We start from the raw sequence: 24,369 nt of genomic DNA, 5'->3' as shown, positions 1-24,369 counted from the left end.
TTCAGAGCCCTTCCCTCACTCTTCCCCTTACCAAGAACCATCACTTCTTCGGGTCTCAGTGCCTGTGAGACTCCACGCTGGAGCATTTGGATGTGCATCACTGGAGGGCTGACTTGCCATTCTTTCTCTTTTCCCTCTTTCCTCCAGTGGCTCCTGCGGAGGTTTGGAGACTCCTCAGTGTCACTCTTCTTCTCTCTCTGGTTCCAGTCTAACAATATGAACTCTAGATGCCCCGCCCTAGCCTGCTCCAGTTCCCCAGGATAGAGCAAGGAGAGCTCTTCCCTGCATCTAGCCTGTGACAAATGCCTCTGGTGACAGCCCTCTCTGCCTTATTTCCAGTCCTTTAATGAGCTGCCCGCAGTCAGCCTCACTTTCACTCTGCTCTTCACACCCACCGAGCTCCATGCTTGGAGCCACTGGGGGTCTGCCAGAAAGGCCAGCTCCTAAGATCCCTGCAGGCTGTGCCTGCTCAACTTCTCAATGTGGCTTTGTGCTCTCATAAAATTCTATCGACTCTGGGCCTTTTTAGAAATTTGTCCAAATTCCACTCAGAGCGTTGTTTCATGCATCTCAACTATGATTTTGATGGGTTTGGATAAGGAATGTGAGTTCCTGGGTTCTGCTGATATCTGAACCTGGAAATCTTACCCGTATTGCTGAGTGCCACACAGGGAAGTGCAGGCTCACTTTGGTGCTGCCATCAGGGGCGAGAGGCTGTGTGCAATGCAGGCATCACCTGGTGCAGGGCTGGAACATATCAGATGACTTACTGGGCTCCAAAGTTGAAATCAGGGTTGCTTAGTAAAAGGTGGGATGTCTGTAGAATTGCATAAGAAAGATCCAAGTTTCCGGGATTTGGAATGAAACAGTCTCTTCAAAATGTGCTCTCAGGATTCCCAGAGGAGAGCTATTTCTCAAGATTTCCTTGACCTTTGTCACCAGCAGGAGTTAATGTTTAACTGGAACATGAGGCTGGAAATACAAGAAGAGGGAAACATGTAGCTTAGAGTTTCAAGAGTGACTGCCTCAGCGCCGAGTGCCTCAGTGGCTTCTCTACATGCTCTTCAGTCCCCGAAGTCGGAGAATCCCATCAAGGACAGTAGCCCTGTAAGGAATTCGAATTTCCAGTGTGTAAGTCCCTGGTTTTATACCTACTCAGATTGTAGTGGGAAAACCGCAACATGTACCTTGACTCTCTGGCCCCACGTTACTGAACATTTGCTTAAAGGTTAACTCATTTGAGGGATCTCGTGCGGTGCTTTCTCTTCTGCTGCAGGCTGGCAGGGGTGTTTGTTCTGTGGGGGCTGTGCACTTGGTGGCTCTCCATGCACACAGTCACTCCAGTGACACATGTTTAATAGGGACTGGGAATGATTTCATGACTGTGGCTCAGTAGCAAACGCAGGACAGCTGTGATTCTATTTTTAACATGTACCGCCAAGGGTGGTGCTGATATTTTATTCCACCGAGCCTCTGTTTCTTCTGTAAATGAGGATTTTCTTAGTATCGACTTTGTGAGGATTAAATCCCATAATTTTATGGAGGTGATTAGTAAATGTGAACTCTGCCCTTACCTTTATAACATCTGAGGCTCCGTGAGGGCTCTCTCCTTTTGGTGTATGGTATAGTCTACTTAGAGGTCAATTTGGTGTCTACCTATGCAGGGTGATTTGAGGAGAATTAGAAGATCTTTCCCACCATTTTCCCACCAAAATGCTGAGTACAATTCCCATCTGAAAACATATGCGGATAGGAATTTCTATTGCGAGAATTGTTTGGTTATCGACTTCAATGAGTTGAAGTTCTCCTGGTTTTAACTCTGTTGTTGGAAGTATGTAAGAATCAAAGTTTAATTGATGGAAATCGTTGCTCTCCATCATGAGTGAGTTAAAACCGTTACTTCTGAGTGGTCAGTTTGCATTGGGCTCTGTCTAGAAGGTTCACCTTCTTCACCTCCAGTCACATCCCCATTTCACAAGTGAGCAAACAGCCAGAGGAGGGGAGGAGGATGGCATAAGGTCTTGCAGCTGGCAGAGACAAAATGTGAATGTAGCCCGTTTGCGCTTGGTGCTGTTGGGCAGCCAAGCAATCCAGTGTGTGGGTCCAGGGTGACAAGTGCCACTCCCGTGGCTGGGGTAAGTCCCTCCAGCATTCAGTCTTGCTCTCTGTGCTTATCTGGATGAGGTGCAGGATGAAGATGACCCTGTAGAACTCTACCCTGGAAGTCCTCACAAAGTGGATACATGACATTTTTGAACCAGGGACAGGTTGGTGCTGCTTAATATTTAAATCATAATTTTCACACTCTTAAAAATTACTAAATAAGTTTGAAGAGACACAGCCATCTGCCTACAGTGCCACCCCTGAGCTTCACGCCACCCTGGTCTCCAAGACAGGGGAGAAGCTCAGGAATACTGAACGCAGGTACGGCTGTGGAAGAAGAGCCGAGTTTTCACATTTTAACAAGGTCAGTTGAGGCCAGGCGTGGTGGCTCACGCCTGTAATCCCAGCACTTTGGGAGGCTGAGGTGGGCAGATCACGAGGTCAGGAGATCGAGACCATCCTGGCTAACCCGGTGAAACCCCGTCTCTACTAAACAAAATACAAAAAAATTAGCCAGGCGTGGTGGCGGGTGCCTGCAGTCCCAGCTACTCCACAGACTGAGGCAGGAGAATGGTGTGAACCCGGGAGGCAGAGCTTGCAGTGAACCGAGATCATGCCACTGCACTCCAGCCTGGGCAACAGAGTGAGACTCCGTCTCAAAAAAAAAAAAAAAAAAAACTAGGTCAATTGAGTAATCAACTGAATAAATAAATAAATTATTATGTAAAATGAGGGCTGGATGCTGTGACTCACACCTGTAATGCCAGCATTTTGGCAAGGTCAATTGAGTAATCAACTTGATAAATAAATTAATTATTATATAAAATGAGGGCTGGGTGCTGTGACTCACACCTGTAATGCCAGCATTTGGGGAGGCTAAGGTGGGTAGATCACTTGTGCTCAGGAGTTTGAGACCAGCCTGGGCAACATGGTGAGACCTCATCTGCACTAGAAATATAAAACCTAGCCAGGTGTGGTGGTGTGCACCTGTAGTCCTAGCTACTTAGGAGGCTGAGGCAGGGAGCATGGGAGATGGAGGTTGCGGTGAGCTGAGATCGAGTCATTGCACTTAAGCTTGGGTGACAGAGTGAGACCCTGTTTCAAGAAATAATAATAATAAAAAAATAAAATTATGAAAGTTTTACTCTGCCAAGAATCTATTACAGTTTTTTTTTTCCCCAGGAACACTGGTCTGACTCTATTATTATTATTATTATTTTTATTATACTTTAAGTTCTAGGGTACACGTGTACAACGTGCAGGTTTGTTACATATGTATACATGTGCCATGTTGGTGTGCTGCACCCATCAATTCGTCAGCACCCATCAACTTGTCATTTACATCAGTTATAACTCCCAATGCCATCCCTCCCCCTCCCCCCTCCCCATAATAGGCCCCGGTGTATTACAGTTTTAAAGATACATAGAGCCTTAAATATATAAAGAAAATCTTGGTTCAACTATGGAGAGAAAACAACAAATCCACCATCTTTACCAATTATAGTAAACTGGATGATAGATTTAGCAAACAAAAAGAAAATTTCAAAAGCAAAAGTAATAATCTTGCTTTATTGGACATATATGGAATCAAATACCTAAAAATTAGAAAATACACTTTCTTAAGTGTCTTAAATGGCATTATGCAAATGTCAACATCTATCAGAGAATTGCTCTCACACCAACATGTTCTCTGACCGCAATTCAATCCAATTAATTAAATTAGAATTCAATTAAAAAATAAGCAAATATTGCTATGTATGTCTGGACTTTTTTTTTTTTTTTTTGAGATGGAGTCTTGCTCTGCCACCCAGGCTGGAGTGCAATGGCACAATCTCGGCTTACTGTAGCTTACGCCTCTCAAGTTCAAGCAATTCTCCTGCCTCAGCCTCATGAGTAGCCGGGATTACAAGCGCCTGCCACTACGACCGGCTGATTTTTGTATTTTTAGTAGAGATGGGGTTTCACCATGTTGACCAGGGTGGTCTCGAACTCCTGACCTCAGGTGGTGCACCCATCTTGGCCTCCCAAAATGCTAGGATTACAGGCATGAGCAACCGTGCCCGGCAGTCTGGACATTTTTTGAATAGCTACTGGATAACTCATGTATCAAAGAAAAACAAAATAGAAATTAAATACTACTTATACATAAATGATAATAAAATATCGGCCTCCTCCTCATACCTGTGTCCCCCTGGTGTGTGGCCCAAGCTGTGTGCGGGGTGAAGGGCACACACCCAGGGAGCAGTGCAGTCCCAGCCCCGCCCTGCAGGAGCTCTGTGCTCAGTCACCCACGGCAGCTCCCAATCTCCTGGCCAGTCCTCCCCGACCAGGGCTCTTCCTCATGTGTGCATAGCCCCGGGCAAGAAAGGAGGGCCTCAGGACAGAGGAGTTTCAGCTCAAGAAGTGCCTGGCTGTCCAGCTTGACACTGTCCCCTCCCACAGAGCTCCAATGCTCATAGCTGGGGCCTGCCTCTCCTCTGTGGTCATGGCTGAACTCACACTGTTTAGGGGAATGAGCCACTCTGCTACTGGCTTCTGGCTCCCCCTGGATGGTGACGCTTGGGCAGCTCCCATCTTGCCCTCTGCGCAGATGGGGCCTAATCTCCTTACTGCCTCCACTGTCCACGTGGCTGCTGCCTGCAGGTCCCTGCAGGGATGCTGGAGGGAGCTGCTTACACAGAGGCTGAGACCAGGATCCCCTCACTTGTACCACCTGCCGGCTCCCTGCCCTGCAGCCCCTGCACTCACGGCATGTTCTGCTGCCTTGAAGGCTGCTGCCTCTGTCCCAGCTCCATGGAGTCTCTGCTCTACAGTGGTAGCTTCTTCCTTGAAAAGATGCTGCTTAAAATTAGAGGATGGATGGCTCTGCTTGGGGAATTTCTAGCTCTGGACTGTGCCACAAGCCCTGGATGTGGTATGTGTATGTGTGTGCATGCATGCACTTAGGTATATGTGTGCGTGTGTGCATGTGTGCAAGCATGTGTATGTGGTATGCATGTATGTATGCATGTGCTATTGTACGTGTGTAGTGTGCATAAGCATGCATGCATGTGTGCTTGTGTGTGTGTGTGCATGCATGAGTGCGCATGGTGTGTGTGCATGTGTTTGTGGTCGGGGCAGAGGCACCTGCAGGTTGCTTGTCATCTGAGTAGACCGTGTTCTCCACTATTCCTCCTCTGCAAAACCCAGGCTCCTTTCCTAGCTTCCTATGACTCCGCGTGCACCTTCAGGGGAAACGGAGTCCTGCTCCTTCTATCACACCCATCAGGCAGGGGTGGGGGAGGGGGTGAGGGTGGGGAAGATGATCCTCCCTGTTGCTGCCCAATGGTGGGAGGAGAGATGGAACCCAAACCATGTTTTCGATGCTGATAGGCTTAAGGGTAACAGCACAGGAGTTTGAGATGCACGCGGCTCAACACCTAATCTGCATCTCACTTCACTTTCTCATCTGGGGAAGTGGGCTTGGGACCCTGAGCCTCCCGAGTATCACAGGGTCCTAATAGTCCCTCACAGAAGGAGCAGGCCCAGAGTGAGCACTCCCCAAATGCCACGCCATCCCTTCCTCACCCCTGGAGTGGAGCCTGGGGGTTCTCAGACTTGTTGGGAGTGTCCCAGGAGCACTGGCTCCAAATCTGCATCCCACACAGTGCCTGGGAACCCAGGGCCCACTTCTTCCTTGGCGTCTCCCCAGCCCCCGCAGGCCGTGCTGCTCCTCACCATCCTGCTAGGATGAATCTCTCCTCCTGGGGGCAGAGTGGGGGCAGGAGGTGGTGGGAGGGTGGAGGGATGCTGCTCAGTAAATAATGCAGAGCCGGCAGCTCTGATTGGCTTCAGAGAGGCAGACACTGTGTCTACATAAATGGCAATCACATCTTCTGTGCCTCTTAACTGTCACTGTGGAGAGGAGAGAGAGAGGACAGAGAGCAAGTCACTCCGGGCTGCCTGTGAGTATCGCTCTTTGTCCTCATGGCTCGCGAACCAGACTCACGCGTCCAGCTCCCTGGATGGCCGTGACCCTGGGGTTTGGGGTGGGAGGTTTGCCGGTTGATTCTAGCTGTGCTGAGTTCCCCTCCTGCAGGAGAAAGGAGGTTCTGCTGACAGGGACAGCTGAGCATCCAGTGTGTTCAGGTGGCACAGGGTTTACAGGAACTTTTCAAGAAAATAGGCACCAACCTAGGTCGGCTTGCTTTTTTGTGCCATCTGCAAGCAACAGGTCAGGCACATAATCCGAAACTTTGGATTGCTTTTTAGGCCACATTCCTAGAGCCACGACAGCAACATGACTGAGTGGAAATTATTTTCCAGACTGGCTTGCGTGCATGTAGTGACCACGGAGGCCACATGATGGGTAGGAAAGAAGGAGGCTGGGCAGCCCCACAGGCTGGGGTTTGCATTCAGGTGCACACCTCCCCGGCCGCCTTTCCTGCCTCAGAGGTGAAGGAGAGGAGCTAATTAACAGCGTCCTCCCAGCAGATCATGGGAAAAACCAGGTCTGATTTTATAAAGGGGTGGGCACACAATAGGTGTTCAACAAATGAGAGCCCTATTATGAATAAGGGAGGAAAGTGTGAGGGCGATGAAGATGCTGCTGAGTGGTCTGCTGCGCCCTCCATAGCCTGTTTTCTTCAGTTTCCAAGGGAAATTCAGGCAGGTGACATGGGTTCTCCCCACAAGCTTGTTTCTCTCTTGAAGACTCCAAGGGTAGAGGCTCCTTGCGAAAATTTCTCATTCAGACAAGCAGGGTTTCCCCTCCAAGAGGTGACAATCACTGCACAAAAGCTGGTCCTCTGTGGGTTTGTCAAGTGTGTCAGAGACAAACACTCCTTTTGCTCGGGGCACGGGAGTCCTGGCTGGCAGCCTGCGGTGACCCCAGACTAGAACACAGGCGTCCTGGATGGCTGACCACACAGCAAGTTCAGGGGTGTCTGGATGGTTCTGAAGGAAACAAAATCATACCATTCTCAGCAGTTTCTTTTCTTCCTGTCTTCTGGGCACACACTGGGTGGGCCTCTGCACACAGCCAGTGTGAATATAATAATTAAAATAAATCCCTCTTAACTCCCTTGCCACAAATTCAAAGAGATAGCCTGGGGGTTCTAATTACCTGTGTTTTCTGCTCTTCAAGATATTGATTATTCTGAAGGTTTTACTTTCAGAAACTCAACTTGAGTCAGCTGTTAAGTTTAGGGAACAGCTCTAGGAAAACCACACTATGTGGATATTTTAAAAGAAGTGTTCTGCAGCCAGGCGCAGTGGCTTTTGCCTGTAATCCCAACACTTTGGGAGGCTGTGGTGAGTGGATCACCTGAGGTCGGGAGTTCAAGACCAGCCTGGCCAACATGGTGAAACCCCCTCTCTACTAAAAATACAAAAAATAGACAGGCGTAGTGGTGCATGCCTATAGTGCCAGTTACTCAGGGGGCTGAGGCAGGAGAATTGCTGGAACCCGGGAGGTGGAGGTTGCAGTGAGCCGAGATCACGCCATCACACTGCAGCCTGGGCAACAGGGCGAGACTCCGTCTACAAAAAAAACGAAAAAGAGGTGTTCTGATGTTTTATGTTTGTCTGGTGCTTGTTGGCATTTCTGAAGGAAGACATTCAGGGAGCCCAGAGGCACCTCGTGGACATATGGGGCAGCGATGGACACAGGACCTCGTAGAAAAGGTTAGAATCCCACTGTGCTGAGAGATGGCGGAGGGTCCTGGTCTTGTGGTTTGGACAGAGGCAAGTGTGGAAGCCACTTCTGAGCTGTGCGGGCTGAGAGGAGCTCCGTGCCTGCTGCATGCTTCCCTCAGCCTCTCCACATTGCTGTCGAGGGGATCATACTGCTACTTTGCAGAGGTGATGTGAAGTTTAGGAGAATATAGGTAAAGGGCTTATGCTGCTGCCCTGTATATGGCAACTCTTCAGTATTTCTTGTTTTGGAGGAGGTAGCGGGGAGGCACTTCTCTTGGGGCATGGAGGGCCGCAAAATTTGTTGAGCCTCTGCTTGTTTCTGTTGGGATCAGCCCAGGTGGGTGGAGGCAGACGTGTGTCTGTGGGCTCAACGCTCCCACCCGAAGCCACATCCCCCTGTTCTCCCAGGTGCAGTGAACCAGGCAGGAGCCCTGGACCACACTCTCGGTTGCAGACACCACCTTCCTCATCCCAGTGGGAGCCCTGTTTAGAGTCCTGTGGTCTCATCTCTGGCCATGGTGAGGACACGGGCAGCTGACAGTGCAGGTGTAAGTGGATTCCCAGGCCAAAGGTGTGTTAGGAAAATGCTGACTTCAGAACACTGGCACCCACTCCTGCACTTACTGGCTGTGTGGCTGTGGTCAAGTTGAACAGCAACAACTACTGGCCTGGCAGGGTTGTACGCGTGTTCAGTGAGATGATGTATACCATGAGCTTATCAGGAGCTTGAGCACTGCTGATTTGTTTGGTTTCTTAGACAATAGGATGTGGCAACCAAGGTTCAACAGATTCTCAGGATTTTTTCTCGGTGGGGGGGTACCTCAAGTGCAAGCTTCTTAGCAACACCAGGCCCCAGGCCAGTAACTGTTCAATGTAACGAATAGGGAGGCATTCACTGTGAATCTAGAAGTCAATATTTACCACCAAACTGACTCATAAGGACTCCCCAAAGAGTGTGCCGAAGCATACTAAATAGATTCACAGTGCAGGTGTCCTGTGTTTGTAATAGACGGTAAACCAGGACATGTCATGGGCACTGGATATTATGACTATGGTGAAAAGAAGCAACCAGCTAGAACATAATTTGAATTGTCTCAAGCCAATAGCAAAGGCAGATGGTTATGATCTCTTGTGAACTAGTAATGTGACTGCAAGAGAAAGGGGGAAATAATTGAGAAAAAAATTAGGGAAAAAATTTGTAAGGGGGGGTGATTTCTGAAGTTTCTTCTGACATAACTCTTCAATAAAATGAAAACAAAAGAGAAGTTAAAATTACCTAGTAGTTAGCATATAAACTTTTAAAATTAGCAACCATGAATGAAAATAATAAAATGTGAATGTTTTAAGGTTTAAAGTTAAAATGCAAATGAAGGAGAAAAGCTTACAGAGATGGAATGTGTACGCGCGATGCCTGATCGTGGGTGACATTTCCGTATCATTCCAGTTTTGCAAAAAGCAATTGACAACGTGCAAAAAGAACTGTACAACTCACAAGTGTCAATTCCACTGGGGAATTAATATCTTTGAGAGACAGACCCAGTAGGTGCGACCTGTATGGTGACGGTGGAGTGTCATCTACTCATGACACTGCTGCCCATAGCAGCGAACAGCTGACAGGCAAAGGGGGGATGAACGGTGTCATAGGAACACGGTGAAATCCCCACTCAGCAGCCCTTAATAAGAGCAAATAGGAGTGTTATGTTAAGGAAATTCTGCATATTGTAATTAGGCATACAGGAAAAATGTCAAGTGAAAAAAGGATCCCCAGTCATACACACATCCTCATTGCAACGATTTGAATTGTCTACAGTCAGGACTAAAATGGAATGATATCAATCAGTTTAATGTCCTTGACATTTTTTTTCGTCTTTTGAGATTGCTCAAGTTATGAATGTTTCCAGCCGGCATTAACTTAGGTCACAGCATGGTTACAGAGATATGAGTGGAAGTAGTATCTTTCCATGGGAGGAAAACTGAAAACCAAGACAAACTGCTCTATGGCTCCTTTCCACGGATAATTGTTGGCCAAGAATCTACTTTGACAGAGCTTTGTTTATTAAACAGGGAATGAATAAGAAACAGCTGCACAAAGCTCCTTCCTCCTTCATGTCAGCAGAGCAGCAAGGCTTTCCCCTGAATTTTGATCTTTGTTGTAGAAATTTTCTCCCTTTTCTCTTATGCTACCTCAGGAGAAGAGGCTTCTGCCTGTCTTCTGTGGCATCAATAATAATAATTGCTAGACACAGGTTTACAGTCCAAAGTGCTCTCTGCCTGCATGAGCTTGCAGCTCCATTTTACAAGTGAAGAAACAGACTCAGATCAGGAAGGCCAAAACGTCAGCCAGCAGCTGCATGCCTCTTGCCGCAGAGCTATGGACTCAAGCTGTTCTCTCTGAATGTAAACCCACTATTCTTTTTACGCTCCATGAGGAGGAGGAGGAGGAGGACTGTCCTGTGGAATTGTAGTGCTGAAAGCATAGCTCTGCTTGATTGTGGCAGGGCCATTTTCCAATGCAGACCAAGCTGGCCAAGGAGGCAGCTGGGCGGAGTGGGACTTAGAACCCAGTGCAAAGTCCCTTACAGGAGTTCCTCTCTGGACAGATACTCCCTTGAGATGATGGATTTGATTCCTCCTGAATTTGCACAGGTGTGGAGAGTGAAATGCTATGCTTTGAGCATCTATCTTGTAATTATCTTGTACTCTCTTCATGGTTCTGTGTGGTGCCTAGGATGATGGCCATGGTACAGATTGCAAGTGGAACTGCAATGAAGTGGACATGTGTGTTTCTCCTAACATTCCTGTGTTGAAATCCTCACCTGCAATGGATTAGGAAATGGGAACTTTGACAGGTGATTAGGTCATGAAGTCAGAGCCCTCATGAATGGAATGAGTACCCTTATAAAAGAGACCCTAGAGAGACCTATCACCCCTTCCACCATGTGAGGACATAGAGAGAAGGCTGTGTCTATGAGAAACAAGCCTCACCAGATACCAAATCTGCCAGGGCCTTAATCTTGGACTTCCAGCCTCAGAACTCTAAGAAATCATTGTCTGTTGTTTATAAGCTGCCCACTCTATAGTACTTTTTATAGCAGCCCAAAGGAACTAGGACAGCAGGCTTGGCCACCGTCTCACCTCCAGCCAAGAGCTGCCCAAGCCCTTTCTCTTTCTGGTTACCGTTTGTAATGAACATGATCTATAAGCAACCAAGGCACCGTGGAAGCTGCGGTGCCCCTGTGGTACTCAGTGGGCCTTCAGGAAATCATTCCTTGCAGCCCTGGGAGAAACTGGTTTTACATGTTTCTAATCCTGAAGTTACTTAAGCCATGCTCTTTTCATCAACTGATACGCATCTGGCTACGGCTGTTAGGGATGCTCTGTACCTGTGTTTGAGTCCAGGACATTCTCTTGGGTGCCTTCAGGAGCCAGACGGCCCGAGTTCAACTGTGGCCTGATCTGACTACAGCAGGTGTGGAGTCTTGGTTCAGCTGTGCAGCCTCTGTGCCTCAGTCTTCTCATCTGTTAAAGGGAACAATAGTATTACTGACAAGATTTTTTATAAAGATTGAAAATGAGAACCAGGCAAAGAACTTAATGTAGTTCTTGGCGCATATAAGTTCATATCAACGTTAACTATTTTTTAGACATAGTTAATGAGAGAGTACCTATTTAAATAAGAACACCCAGATTTACATAAAAGTAGTGGTACCGGTGTAAGACAGTGGTAAGGGTGTGTGCGTATGTGTGTGTATGTGGTGCCCTGGCTTAATTGTGTCAATTTTAAGTAGGGACACTTTGGCCTACAGGATGAAGGAAACAGGGGTTCTGCCTTTGTTTTGCTGCAACCAGCTTCACACCTGAGACAGCCTTTCCCTTCTCTGGGTCCCAGGTCCCTCCCTTGTAAAATGAGCATGGTAATAGCTCTCACCAATAAAGCATTAAAGGAGCTAAGACGTCAGCCTATCCTGGGGCTCTTTTCCAACAATCTCTTGTCTCCTCCACTGACTCCAAACCACACAGACCATTCTTCTCAGGAACCCAGGACACCTGGATTATGGTAGGATTCTGCCAATGGGAGGTTTAGTGGGAGGCTGGAAGGCAGAGGTACCACCATCCCCGTGATGCTGGCTCAGCCTCCTCCTCCATGCCTGCTCTCTCAGTAAGCCTGACCCAGTAGCAGCTTTGCACGGATGGCCTGGATCCTGGTTCCAGGAGCACAGTCTCTCCTATCTCTCCATCAGAGAGATGGGAGTGCATCATGGTAGCCAGAGAGGTTAGCTGAGCTTCCTCAGTTACCTAAGCTCACCCAGTTAATAAGCCTTGGAGATAAGACACAAGCCAAGGTATCTGGATCCAGATTCCACCCCTCTCCCTGGCAGTGCCATGCTGCCTCCCAGAATACTTTCTGTTTATGTTGCTTTTTACCCATGTGAGGAAGTCTGTGATGTTTCTCTCTCTGTAGCTTATAAAGCTTATGTGTTAAGGGCCTCAGTGACACAGAATCTTCATGACTTTCTGAAGAATGCTGCAGGAACCTGGGGTCAAGCATGTAGAATAATTGGCTTTGAGGACCGCAGTCTCTGAGAAGAGCAGTTGTATGGAAAGTAGGCCTGAGCACTAACTCTGGCTCTAGTCCCTGACTATTATCTCATCAAAGAATCTGACAAATCTGTCAGCACTACCTAAGTCTCATAAGCTAAAAAGAACCAGCCGTTGCAAAACAGTGGATTTCCAGTTTGTAAACAGATGAGTTTGAGAGCCATGGAAGAGAAATACAGGTGAAGATAATGTGTCCTAGAAGGGGAGGAAGGAAGGAGCTGAGGAAGCCGGCCTCAAAAGCCTCACAATGAGGTACTTCTGCCTAGTTAATAATTTTATTTTTTACTTAAAGAAAATTAATAGACTTTCAGGGCAGTTTCGGGTGTACTGGAAAGTTGGGCAGAAAGTAGAGTCTTCATATTTCCCCTCTCCCTCCCCACAGTTCCCCTATTATTAATGAAAACGTTTTACTGAACACTGACTCTGCAGCAGGCTCTCACCCCGTCATCTCACTCATCTTCCCAGCAGCACCGGAGGGAGGTATTTCTATGCATTCTTGCTTTCACAGAGGCTGAGAAGGAGCCCCAGAAAGGGGTGGAGGTTGAAGGTAACAGAGTAACTGAAAGCGATGGCCCTTGACCTCGGGTCTGCCTGACACTTGGTGGTATAGCAGGAGGCCACTCCTGAGCAGATTTGGATTATTCATGTGCCTTTTGGCCACTGACAAAAAATGCTCATGTAAAGTTTCTTAGTAGCCTGTTGTTTAACCAGAGTCTTAAGGGTTAAAAAAAGAACTTAGAGGATCTTTTTTGAGGCAAGTTTAGCAGGTAGCCATTTTCCTGTTATTAAAAAAGGTCTCATGGCTAGAAACTTCTTTATGGTCTCACTTGGAAGCATTTCTCCTACTGGACATTTTTATGGTCTTTGAACCCACAGAGAAAATGTCCATCAAGAAAACAGTCAGGCTGGGAGCAGTGGCTCATGCCTGTAATCCCAGCATGTTGGGAGGCTGAGGCGGGTGGATCACGAGGTCAGAAATTCAAGACCATCCTGACCAATATGGTAAAACCCCATCTCTACTAAAAATACAAAAATTAGCTGGGTGTGGTGGCATGGCACACACCTGTAGTCCCACCTACTCAGGAGACTGAGGCAGGAGAATTGCTTGAACCTGGGAGGTGGAGGTTGCAGTGAGCCAAGATCAAGCCATTGCACTCCAGCCTGGGTGACAGAGCAAGACTCCATCTAAAAAAAAGGAAAGGAAAAGAACAAAAGAAAGCAGTCAATCCAGAGGAAAATCAGCCAAATTAGTTTTGTGCCTGAATTTGTAAGTATATGCTTGAGGGGGATAGTGAGCCAGGGCCTCAGTCCCAAAAGCATACATGTTTTCTGAGACATATACTATGGCTCTTTTTTCTGGAATAGTGTAAAAAATGTCAACCCTATTCTTTTCATCAGGATGGAAAAAGAAAGTCAAGAGAGGCTGAACAAAGTTTCCAGTGTCCCGGTGTTTGCAGCAAAATCGTGTCTTGTGCGCATGAACAGACAGGACCATGGACAGATCCACAGTGCATGGTTGCCATCCCCACTCCGGGCTTGTGAGGAATCCACTACCTTACATGCACAGTGGTGTGGCTGGGCTTGCCCGTGATGCTAGGGGTCTGGGCTGGGTTCTCTTCAGTGGCTGTGGCAGATAAATCCTAGGAGGGAAATCGCAGTGCTCAGACTGCAGGACACTTAGTCAAGTGCTGAGCATGGAGAGCTAGACGCTGGGCAGGAACTGAGACAGGAGATGGCACAGGTGGAAGTGGTCAGGACTCAATGGTGGGAGGGGCTATAGCTCCTGAGCCATTAGTGTCTGCTGTGACTCTTCCTCGTGGCAGATATGTGAGGGGCTGGTGACTTGAATTGTCTCAAAAGTAGAGAGTAGAGTCCAATAGGGTATATTACAGAAATAAAATGTCTAAGGACCAAAGATCATTCATTCATTCATGATTCAGCAAACACCTACAGAGCTCTCTGTTGTCCAAGGCCTGTGACTGGTCCCAAGGAGGCAAAAATAAATAAGTTGAGGACCCTGCTTGGAGAAGCCCACCATTTGCAAAGGGTATCACTGAAATGATGTATTGCAACAAAATAACCCCACAGGTCAATCAGGAGGTCTGAGGGTGTTCAGGGGAGTCCATCTCTTCTTGAAGCATGTGGAGCTGGAGATGAGCTCTGACTGTTGCTGATGCAAAAAGACATTGAGCCAGAAGTCCAGGGAGGCAGCCGGCTCACCGTGCACAGGCAATGCACCACAGGGGCTGCATGGAGAACAGTGGAGTGTGGAAAATAGTGTGGGGTAGAGAAGAGTGTGGAGAATAGTGTCATGTGCAGCTGCTGGAACACTGGGCAGATTGTGTCAACAGAAGCTATTTCAAGGACCTGGAGAGGCATAAGCCACAGCCTTTATCATAGGCTAAGTCTTCCAGCTAATATTTACACAGCTTGGGGGCATAAAATATCAAACAGCTACAAATGAGCACAAGATTCTCTGTGGCTTCATGCTAAGAGCCTTCTAAAAAGGTCTTTGTAGGAAATAATCTGTGAATAAATAACAGAGAATAATTTAAAATATAAGAACCAGGTCTTATTTTACACTTTGACTAGGAATATTTCTTTTGGTGTATGTGGTGTGTGTCTGCTTTTTGTGTCGTTTATTCCAGAGCCACATGCTTTGGCCTGGTGCTGTGACTTAAAGCTGATACCCTCAGAAGGTGAGCATCTTTCTGAATCTTGCTCAGCTACCCCTTCTGAGTCTTCAGCTTGCTGCCTCACTTGTCCGGCCCCCCAGGAGGGCAAATAGATATAGCTAGAATATTTGCTTCAAAAGGCATTGCTAATAATCACACACCAGGTACAAGTCCCGAAGAAAAGATTATGAGATTTAACTACATAAAGATTAAAATTCTCATAGGTCAGAATAGAATTGTAAGCAAATTGTGTCCAGCAAAAATGAGGAAAATGCCTGCAAAACATTTCACAGACATAAGAGTAGAATTTATTAGTATATTAGAACTCTCACAATTAAATAAGAAATATCAAACACCCTAGTGGAAAAGAATGCAGTGAGCAAGAAATTCATTAAAAAAGAAATCCAAATGGCATAAAAAAAAATACCCAGTTTCATTAATCAAAGTACAATGGGGCCGGGCACGGTGACTCATGCCTGTAATCCTAGCATTTTGGGAGGCTGAGGCGGGTGGATCACTTGAGGTCAGGAGGTAGAGACCAGCCTGGCCAACATGGTGAAACCCTGTCTCTACTAAAAGTATAAAAAATAGCTGGGCATGGTGACATGTGCCTGTAATCCCAGCTACTCAAGAGTTCAAGGCAGGAGAATTGCTTGAACCTGGGGGGCAGAGGTTGCAGTGAGCCCAGATCATGCCACTGCATCCCAGCCTAGGCGACAGAGTGAGATCCTGTCTCAAAAAAAAAAAAAAAAAAAAAAGTGCAACAGAATCATTAAATGCTTACAAGGCTGGTTAAACTTAAAATGAATATTCAAGCCCAGTGATTATATGGTAAAATGAGCATTCTTATACACTCCCTACCGGGAGAGTATTTGGTTAAAAAAAAAATGTTTTAGGGGAAAATTTGGCAATATATTTTAAAGACACTAAAAATACTTATCTCTAGAAGAATTTGTTCTAAATAAACTATAAAATAAGTGTTCTCCTTTTTATAAATTTTTAACGCAAAAGAAAGTGTGCAGTAATATAAATAAGAGGTTGCACATTTTAGGATTATTTAGAAAAGCTAATAGCTGACATTTATTAAGTGCTAATTTGTTACCATTTATTTATTTAGTTGTTACAAAAAATTCTTCGAGGTATTACAGGCATACCTCTGTGAAAGGAAAATATCTTAGGCCCTTTCAAGCTGGGAACTACTCAGGGAAAATCTGTCTCCCATTCTGTTCAAGTCATCCCTTTTCTTTCAGGGATGGATGCATATTCTGATTGCCTTCTTTGGAAAGACTTATCAGAAACTCAAAAGAATGCAACCATCTGCCTCTCAGCTATCTGTGACCTGGAAGCCCCCAGCGGGAGGGCCTTGCTTTGCGCTGTCTCCGCCTTTCTGGACGGAACTAATGTATTTCTTACAAACTGATTGATGTCTCATGTCTCCCTAAAATGTATAAAACCAAGCTGTGCCCTGACCACATCGGGCACATGTCGTCAGGACTTCCTGAGGCTGTGTCAGGGGTGTGTCCTCAACCTTGGCAAAATAAAATTAACTGAGACCTGTCTCCAGTTTTCGGTGTTCACAGCTCAGAAATATTGCAAATTCATTTCCAGGTGACCACCATAAAGTGACTCGCATGAATTTTTTGACTCTCCAGTATATACAAAAGTTCTGTTTACACTATACTGTAGTCTATTAAGTGTGCAATAACATAATATGTAAAAAGTCTATACCATAATTTAAAAATAATTTATTGCTAAAAATGCTAATGATCATCTGATCCTTCAGCAAACGTAATCTTTTTGCTAGTGGAGGGTCTTGGCACCATGTTGATGGCTGCTGACTGGTCAGGGTGGTGGTACCTGAAAGTTATAGTAGCTGTGGCAATTCCTTAAAACAAAGCAATAATGAATTTTCCTGCATCGATCAACTCTTCCTTTCATGAAGAATGCCTCTGTAGCATGTGATGCTGTTTGATAGCATTTTACCCCCAGTAGAACTTCTTTCAAAATTGGAGTCAGTTCTCTTAAATCTTGCTGCTGCTTTAGCAACTCAGTTTATGTAATATTCTAAATCCTTTGCTGTTGTTTCAACAATACTCACAGCCTCTTCAACAAGAATAGATGCTATCTCAAGAAACTACTGTCTTTGCTCATCCATAAGAAGCAACTAATCTGTCCAATTTTATCATGAGATTGCAGCAATTCAGTCACATCTTCAGGCTCCACTTAAAATTCTAGTTCTCTTTCTATTTCCACCATATCTTCAGCGACTTCTTCCACTGAAATTTTGAACCTTGAAGTTATCTGTGAGGATTGGAATCAACTTCTTCCAAACTCCTGTTAATGTTAATATTGTGACCTCTTTCTATGAATCACAAATGTTCTTAATGGCATCTAGAATAGTAAATTCTTTCCAAAAGGTTTTCAATTTACTTTGCTGAAGTTCATCAGAGGAATCACTATCTATGGCAGATGTAGCCTTATGAAACGCATTTCTTAATAAGACTTGAAAGTCAAAATTACTCTTTGATCAATGGACTGTAGAGTGGATGCTGTGTTAGCAGGAGTGAAAACATTAATCTCCTTGTACATCTCACTCTGGAGTGACCAGGTGCATTGTCAATGAGCGGTAATATTTTTGAAAGGAATCTTTCCTTCTGAGAAGTAGGTCTCAACAATGGTCTTCAAATATTCAGTAAACCATACTGCAAACAGATGTGCTATCATCCAGGCTTTGTTGTTCCATTTATAAAGCACAGGAAGAGTAGATATGGCATAGTTTTTAAGGGCCCTAGGATTTTCAGAATGGTAAGTAATCACTGGCTGCAACTTAAAGTCACCAACTGTATTATCCCCTTTGAGAGTCAGCCTGTGCTTTGAAGCTTTGAAGCCAGGCATTGACTTCTCCTCTCTGGCTATGAAAGCCCTAGAGGGCGTCTTCTTCTGATAGAAGTCTATGTAAGTCTATCTTGTCTACATTGTTGTTTTTTTTTTTTTGAGATGGAGTCTCACTCTGTCACCTGGGCTGGAGTGCAGTGGCGTGATCTCTGCTTACTGCAAGCTCCACCTCCCGAGTTCACACCATTCTCCTGCCTCAGCCTCCCAAATAGCTGGAACTACAGGTGCCCCCCACCATGCCCGGCTAATTTTTTGTATTTTTAGTGGAGACTGGGTTTCACCGTGTTAGCCAGGATGGTCTCGATCTCCTGACCTGGGGATCTGCCTGCCTCGGCCTCCCAAAGTGCTGGGATTACAGGTATGAGCCACCGTGCCCAGCCTATGTTGTCCACATTGAAAGCCTATGGTTTACTGTAGCAATCTTCATGGATTATCTTTGCTGGATCTTCTGGATAACTTGCTGCAGCTTCTCCACTGGCTCTTGCTGTTTTACCTTGCACTTCTAAGTAATGGAGGCAGCTTCTTTCCATAAACCTCATGAACCAAACTCTGCTAACATCAGGCATTTTGTCTGCAACTTTTTTTTACCTCTCTCAGTCTTCATAGAATTGAAGACAGTTAAGACCTTACTCTGGAATGGGCTTTGGCTTAAGAAAGTGTTGTGGCTGGTTTGATCTTCAATTCAGACCACTAAAACATTTTCCACATCAGAAATAAGGCTATTTTTCTAAGTGTTTGTGTGCTCACTGGAGTTGTACTTCTAATTTCAAAGCCTGCAGGCCCCAAGGAATTGTAAGCTGGATGCTTTAGCATGCGGCCATGATATTTTGCTGGTGAACAGGACACTACCTTGTCATTGGCTTAAGAAGCACAAAGGTGCAACAGAACTTCAGACAGTCATTGTGGTTTTTCTCATGCTTGTTAGTTCGGCATTCACTGTTGCTATAATTTAGAGTCTAATCTTACATCTCAATCACTGCCACTTGGGCACTCACTAGTTGAGAAATGCATCCTTAAACAATAGCTTTAATATGGGGGCTGGATCTAATAAGCCTTAAAATAACATAAAAATTGCTATAATTGTTTATTTAACAGAGAACACGGAAGTAAAAATGTGAGAGAGAATGTCAATGGAAGGAAAAGCACATTCAAGCAAGTTTACTTTTGTCAAAGGACCTTGACCAAACTTCAGCAAGCTCCTCTGGCCCAAGAGGGAAGAGCTTAGCCAAGTCTTCCCTTTGGCCTGCTGAGCACACCCATGATGTCCAATCAAACTCATGTGTTTCCACTTTTGGTATCTAATCCAGAGTTCCTTTTTCCTCTCCATCCTTGATACTTACCCAAGTTCCTCTTAGTAATTTTCCACCCGTGGACCCTCTCACCTGCCCATTGGCTGTAAGTCCCTATGTGCCCCTGTTGTTTTTGGAATTGAGTTCAGTCCCTCACCTTTTGCAACATTCTATCCCTATTGCAGTGGTCTTGAGTAAAATCTGTCTTGTCACTTTTAACAAGTGACTGGTGAACAATTTTTCTTTACCACCTGTAACCTCACAAAAATCGTCAAAAATCCCAGCATGGACAATGGGGAAAATAGAGAAGGACCCGGAAGCTGTTATTAAAGTCGTCACCTTTGCTAATAACAGTGAATTTAGAGTATTCCTAAGCACTTAACTCCCATGGGAAAATTTGTCTTAAATTTGTCCTGGAGCCAGCTTGTAAATTTGAATCCTATTTCTGCAATTACTGGTCATGTGATCTTGGGCACGTCACATTGCCTCTCTGAGCTTTCATTTCCTCATCTACAAAACTTTGGAGTATGGAAAAGATTTGAAAATGCATCCCTTGGCTAACATGCAATTGTCTCTCACAAATAGAAAATATTCTAGAGGCTGGGAGCGGTGGCTTACGCCTATAATCCCAGTACTTTGAGAGGCCAAGGTGGGCAAATCATCTGAGGTCAGGAGTTCGAGACCAGCTTGGCCAACGTGGTGAAACCCCGTCTCTACTAAAAATACAAAAATTAGCTAGGCGTGGTGGTGGGCGCTTATAATCCCAGCTACTCGGGACGCTGAGGCAGGAGAATCACTTGAACCCAGGAGGTGGAGGTTGCAGTGAGCCAAGATCGCGCCATTGCACTTCAGCCTGGGCAACAAGAGTGAAACTCCATCTCAAAATAAATAAATAAATAAATAAAATCAAAACAAAATTCTAAAAGGACACGTGCCAGAATTTTGGGTGGTGGGATTCTAAGCTTATCTTTTTCTTCATGTTGTTCACTGTCCGATTTTGAAATACAATTCATTCTTATTTACAGATTCCACATATGCAAATTCTCCTACTTGCTAAAATTCATTAGCAACCCCTAATTTCAATAAACATGAGTACTCATGGTGCTTTTGAGACCATTCAGGGACGTACATATGTGTAGCGTGGTGGAGAATGTGCTTGTCCGATGCACATGTTCCAGCTGAAGTTGAACAAGGGGATGCGGTGCCTTCTTGCTTCAGCTCTCATAATGTAATCATGTGTCCTTCTCTCCATCTATTTAGTGCCACATCCTTCACATTTTTATGTTCTTCTTCTTGGTGGTGATTTTGCTGTCTAAAATGACTCCCAAATGTGGTGCAGAAGTGCTGTCTAGCCATCCTATGCACAAGACGTGCCTTATGGAGAAAATACGTGTGTTAGAGAAGCTTCCCCAGACAGGAGTTACAGTGCTGTTGGCTGTGAGGCCAGTGTTAATGAATCAACATATATTAAATAAAGTGTCCTTTAAAAACATAAAAAGTTTATGTATTGATTGTTGACAAAAAATATTGGGATCGCTCTTCAGGAAACTGTATTTCCCCTAGAAGAAATGGTTCAGTATTCACTAATTCAGAGTTCATAGCCATGGCAACTGTTGTAGATAGAATACAGCTACCAGCAATAGTGAGAATTGCCTGCATGTTACTTACGCAAGGAGGGAGGAGAGCATTAGTTTTGAAAAGCAGATGGTGCATAAAGGTGCAGTTCCATCTGTGACAGAATCAAGAGGAGGGAAGAAGACTCACTCTGAGGGGGCATTTTGCCCCAGGCTCTGAGCTGAGGCTTGTGTACGTTGTGTGACTGTGCCTTCATGCCCTCCTGAGAGGTCAGCATCACAGTTTTCATTTCCCAGATGAGGAGAGGGGCTCTAAGGGGCAAGCTTGTCTCTTTCAAATGCAGGTAAGGGGCAGAGGCAGGATTTCGACCAGTATTTGTCATTAAAGTTGGAACTGATCATGAAAATAAATGTGTGCTTCTAGTCTATTGAAATAAAGAGACACTGTGTTGTTCCCAGTTGAATAGCTGGTGAAGAGGAGAAGCAGCTTTTGCCTCAGTCCCAAATCCAGTGCCATTTCTATCTCCTATAGACATGGAGGGAAAGTGCTCCTTACTTGGGATCCAAGTGGCCTCCAGGGTATGCAGTCACTGCCCAGATGGCCCTACCCACGGCTTGCTTGGAATCCCCACCTTCCAGTTCAGAAGTTACAAAGTTTGCTCAACGAATCATTTTCTTTCTGCAGTTTTCACCTCTGACAGAACCCAGGCACCATGAACACAAGTGAATTCCGAAGGAGAGGGAAGGAGATGGTGGATTACGTGGCCAACTACATGGAAGGCATTGAGGGACGCCAGGTCTACCCTGACGTGGAGCCTGGGTACCTGCGGCCGCTGATCCCTGACTCTGCCCCCCAGGAGCCAGACACATTTGAGGACATCATCAACGACATTGAGAAGATAATCATGCCAGGGGTAAGTGTGTACCCAGGTTCACAAAATAGGAGGGCTAGCACTCACATAGCACCTACTGGGCTCTGAGCAATTCACATGCGTTATTTCAAGGAATCCCTAAGGCAGTCAGATTGGAGAGAAACTTTTGTCATTTCTATTTTACTACTGAGGAAACTGAGGCTCAGAGAAGTTAGGTAGTCCACCTCAGGTCAGACAGCTAGTACATGATGAAGCCAGGATTACAACTCAAATTCTGCGGACTCCAAGGGCAGTGAGGCTCTTTACCCCAGGTTCCCTGAGACTCAGTCCCTGCCCAGAGACACCTGGTACATAGAGCATGTCCTCATATACATTAGGAAGCAAGACCCTGGTGGCTGCTTTCAGATAAGTCCATTGCCCTAAATAAAGCACACTTCCACCATCTTTGAGTTTTAGCAATAGGGTGGAAGAAACGTTTTATTTAGTTTATTTGAGAGTGGGCAGCATGGTACTGCCCACCAAGCCAGCCCTCTTTCTCTGAAGCCAGTAGGCCTGGGGTACACAGAGGGCAGAAATCAACGGGACTGGTCACTGTCTCTGATGCTCACTCACAGGGCAGCAGTGCTGGAGCTCAGAGAAACTTCCCTTCAGCTTTATGCTTCCACAGTAGATTTTCTCTGCCAAGGAGTTCACCTAAAAGCCTGTTGGTTAAAGTGGCTCTGGCCTAGTCAGGGTCCAGGTGGGAGTTGCAGCCTGGCCAGTTTCTAGATCAGGAATGTTTATGAGGGTGGCCAGACCTGCCCTTCCATGCAACAATGTGCAGAGTCCAGGCGGGGAAAATCTCCATGGGCTCCACTGGCTGATCACTGCCACTATCCAGCATGTCTGTGGTTATAAGGCCCATGAACAACGACATGTGATTTTCATAGAAGAGGGGTCTGGGCCCATCAAGACCCACTCCCTCAATTCAGACAGAATGCCAAGGCCCTGGGAAGGTAGACAGTCAGCCAAGGTTATAGGACACTGATCATGGGACGAGGCTAGGCCTCAGGCCCTGGACCTCATGGACCAGTTTCTCAGTAACTGAGCGCCATTCTCACCCCACTGCTCACATTTCTTCTTCCAGGGGATTCTCACTTGGCATGTATGCTTTGAGCAAAGAACGGGATTCAGGTTCTTGCTAGAAATTGTGCAAATACACTAAGCTGTTCAGCATAAAACCCTTCAGGAGAGGTGTGGCTAAATGTCAGGCAGTGGGGAGTACAGGAGACTGGGGGAGGATTTGAAGTCTTTCTGCTTCCTTCTATGGGGGTATTCACTGTGCGGAGCTGAGTTGGGAAATGCACAGGCGTTGGGCAGGGCGCCTGGGTGGAAGCTGCAGCCCACCAGCTGCTGGCTGTGTGATCGCAGGAAATCAGGTGAGCTCTTGGGCCGTGAGCCGGGCAAGTGCAGGACCAGCCATCTCAAAAGTTGCTGTGGACAGTGAAGCAGAAGAGCACACATCTGTCCCTAATCAAGAATTGCTTCTGTCCTTTTCCAGCCCAGGGGCCACAGGGAGGCGAGAGAGACAAAGGCACACGGGCCCTCCAGGTGCTGAGGGGGGAGTCAGGCGCAGGGCTGCTCTTACTCTTCTGGGCCCTGGGCAATTTGTCTTTGTCAGCTCCTTCCTCCCTAGAAATATGGAAAATTATGCTTTACAAATGCATTGGCATAAAGATGAATATATTAACATAGATTTTTTTTCTTTAACCTGAAAGTTCACCTTTTTTTTTTTTCCTCCTGATTGTAGAAGAAATTTAAGCATTTTTTTCAGCCCCTAACAGTGTTGTAGGCCTGGACCTGCTGTGCTGAAGGCATCACAACCCGTGCAGCTCCTCTCGGTCTCTCGGCTTCATCACCAACCTCCCCCTCCTGAGCCCCCAAGCCTAAACTGTGCTAGCTCCCTCTCTCCACCACTCCCCAAGCCCTGGCAGACCTGGGGTGGCTGTGGTTGTTAAATAAACCTTGCTGAACACTCCTAGTTCTTGGTGCGCTCTCTCAGTTGGCTGCCTTCACAATCAGGGGGTTGCTCATGCTACATCTTAGACAACATATATTTAACGATGAGTGCTATTGAGAAGGAAATGTTTGCATCTCTTCCCAGACTGTAAGAGATATCTTACAGATATCTTAGCTTGGACTGCTATAACAAAGGACGTAGACTGGGAGGCTTAAACAACATTAATTTCTCACAGTTCTAGAGACAGGAAGTCTGAGATCAAGATATTAGGTTCAGGTGAGGGCTCTCTTCCTGGTTTACAGACAGCCATCTTCCCAGTGTGTACTCACATAACCGAGAGGTAGCCAGCTCTCTGCCTTTTCTTATGAGGGTACTAATCCCATTGTGGGGGGGCACTAATCTTATTAAGGCGACCCCACCCTCATGCCCTAATCACCTCCCAAAGATGCCGTCTCTTAATACCGTCACTTTGGGGGTTAGGATTTTGACACAAATGGTGCGCGGATACTCACATTCAGAGCAGAGCAGCCAAGCCCAATAGAGCGTATCTTCAGTAGCTGGGATTCTGAGCCAGGCCTGGAGGAAGCACCAGAGCACATGCTTTCATTTTATCTGAGGGGATGACAGGGCCCAGAGAGGTGCAGTTAGTTGTCTGGGGTAACCCAGTAAATCAGGGTTCCTGCTGGA

The 24,369-nt window shown here is 46.1% G+C and overlaps 1 protein-coding gene across 12 annotated transcripts in view; it reads left to right on the top strand.

The window, feature by feature from the left end:
- Positions 1-1,013: 1,013 nt before the first annotated feature.
- The window catches only part of DDC (dopa decarboxylase), a 105,191-nt gene continuing 81,835 nt past the window's right edge, over positions 1,014-24,369 (top strand). For 6 of the 12 annotated variants that reach the window (XM_023232034.1, XM_023232038.1, XM_023232035.1 and 3 more), the window contains exons 1-2: positions 5,990-6,047; positions 21,497-21,725. In XM_023232034.1, the coding sequence (XP_023087802.1) occupies positions 21,525-21,725 (201 nt within the window). In that variant the 5' untranslated portion in view covers positions 5,990-6,047; positions 21,497-21,524. Of the gene's footprint in view, positions 1,132-5,989; positions 6,048-21,496; positions 21,726-24,369 lie in introns of those variants that run through there. The other 6 variants (XM_031936014.1, XM_031936016.1, XM_031936015.1 and 3 more) reach the window with 2 other exon arrangements.

This window comes from Piliocolobus tephrosceles, chromosome 8 (genome assembly GCF_002776525.5).
Source record: "Piliocolobus tephrosceles isolate RC106 chromosome 8, ASM277652v3, whole genome shotgun sequence".
Taxonomy (NCBI): domain Eukaryota; kingdom Metazoa; phylum Chordata; class Mammalia; order Primates; family Cercopithecidae; genus Piliocolobus; species Piliocolobus tephrosceles.
The sequence above is the reverse complement of the archived record's forward strand: the minus strand, read 5'-3'. Positions and strand labels throughout refer to the sequence as shown.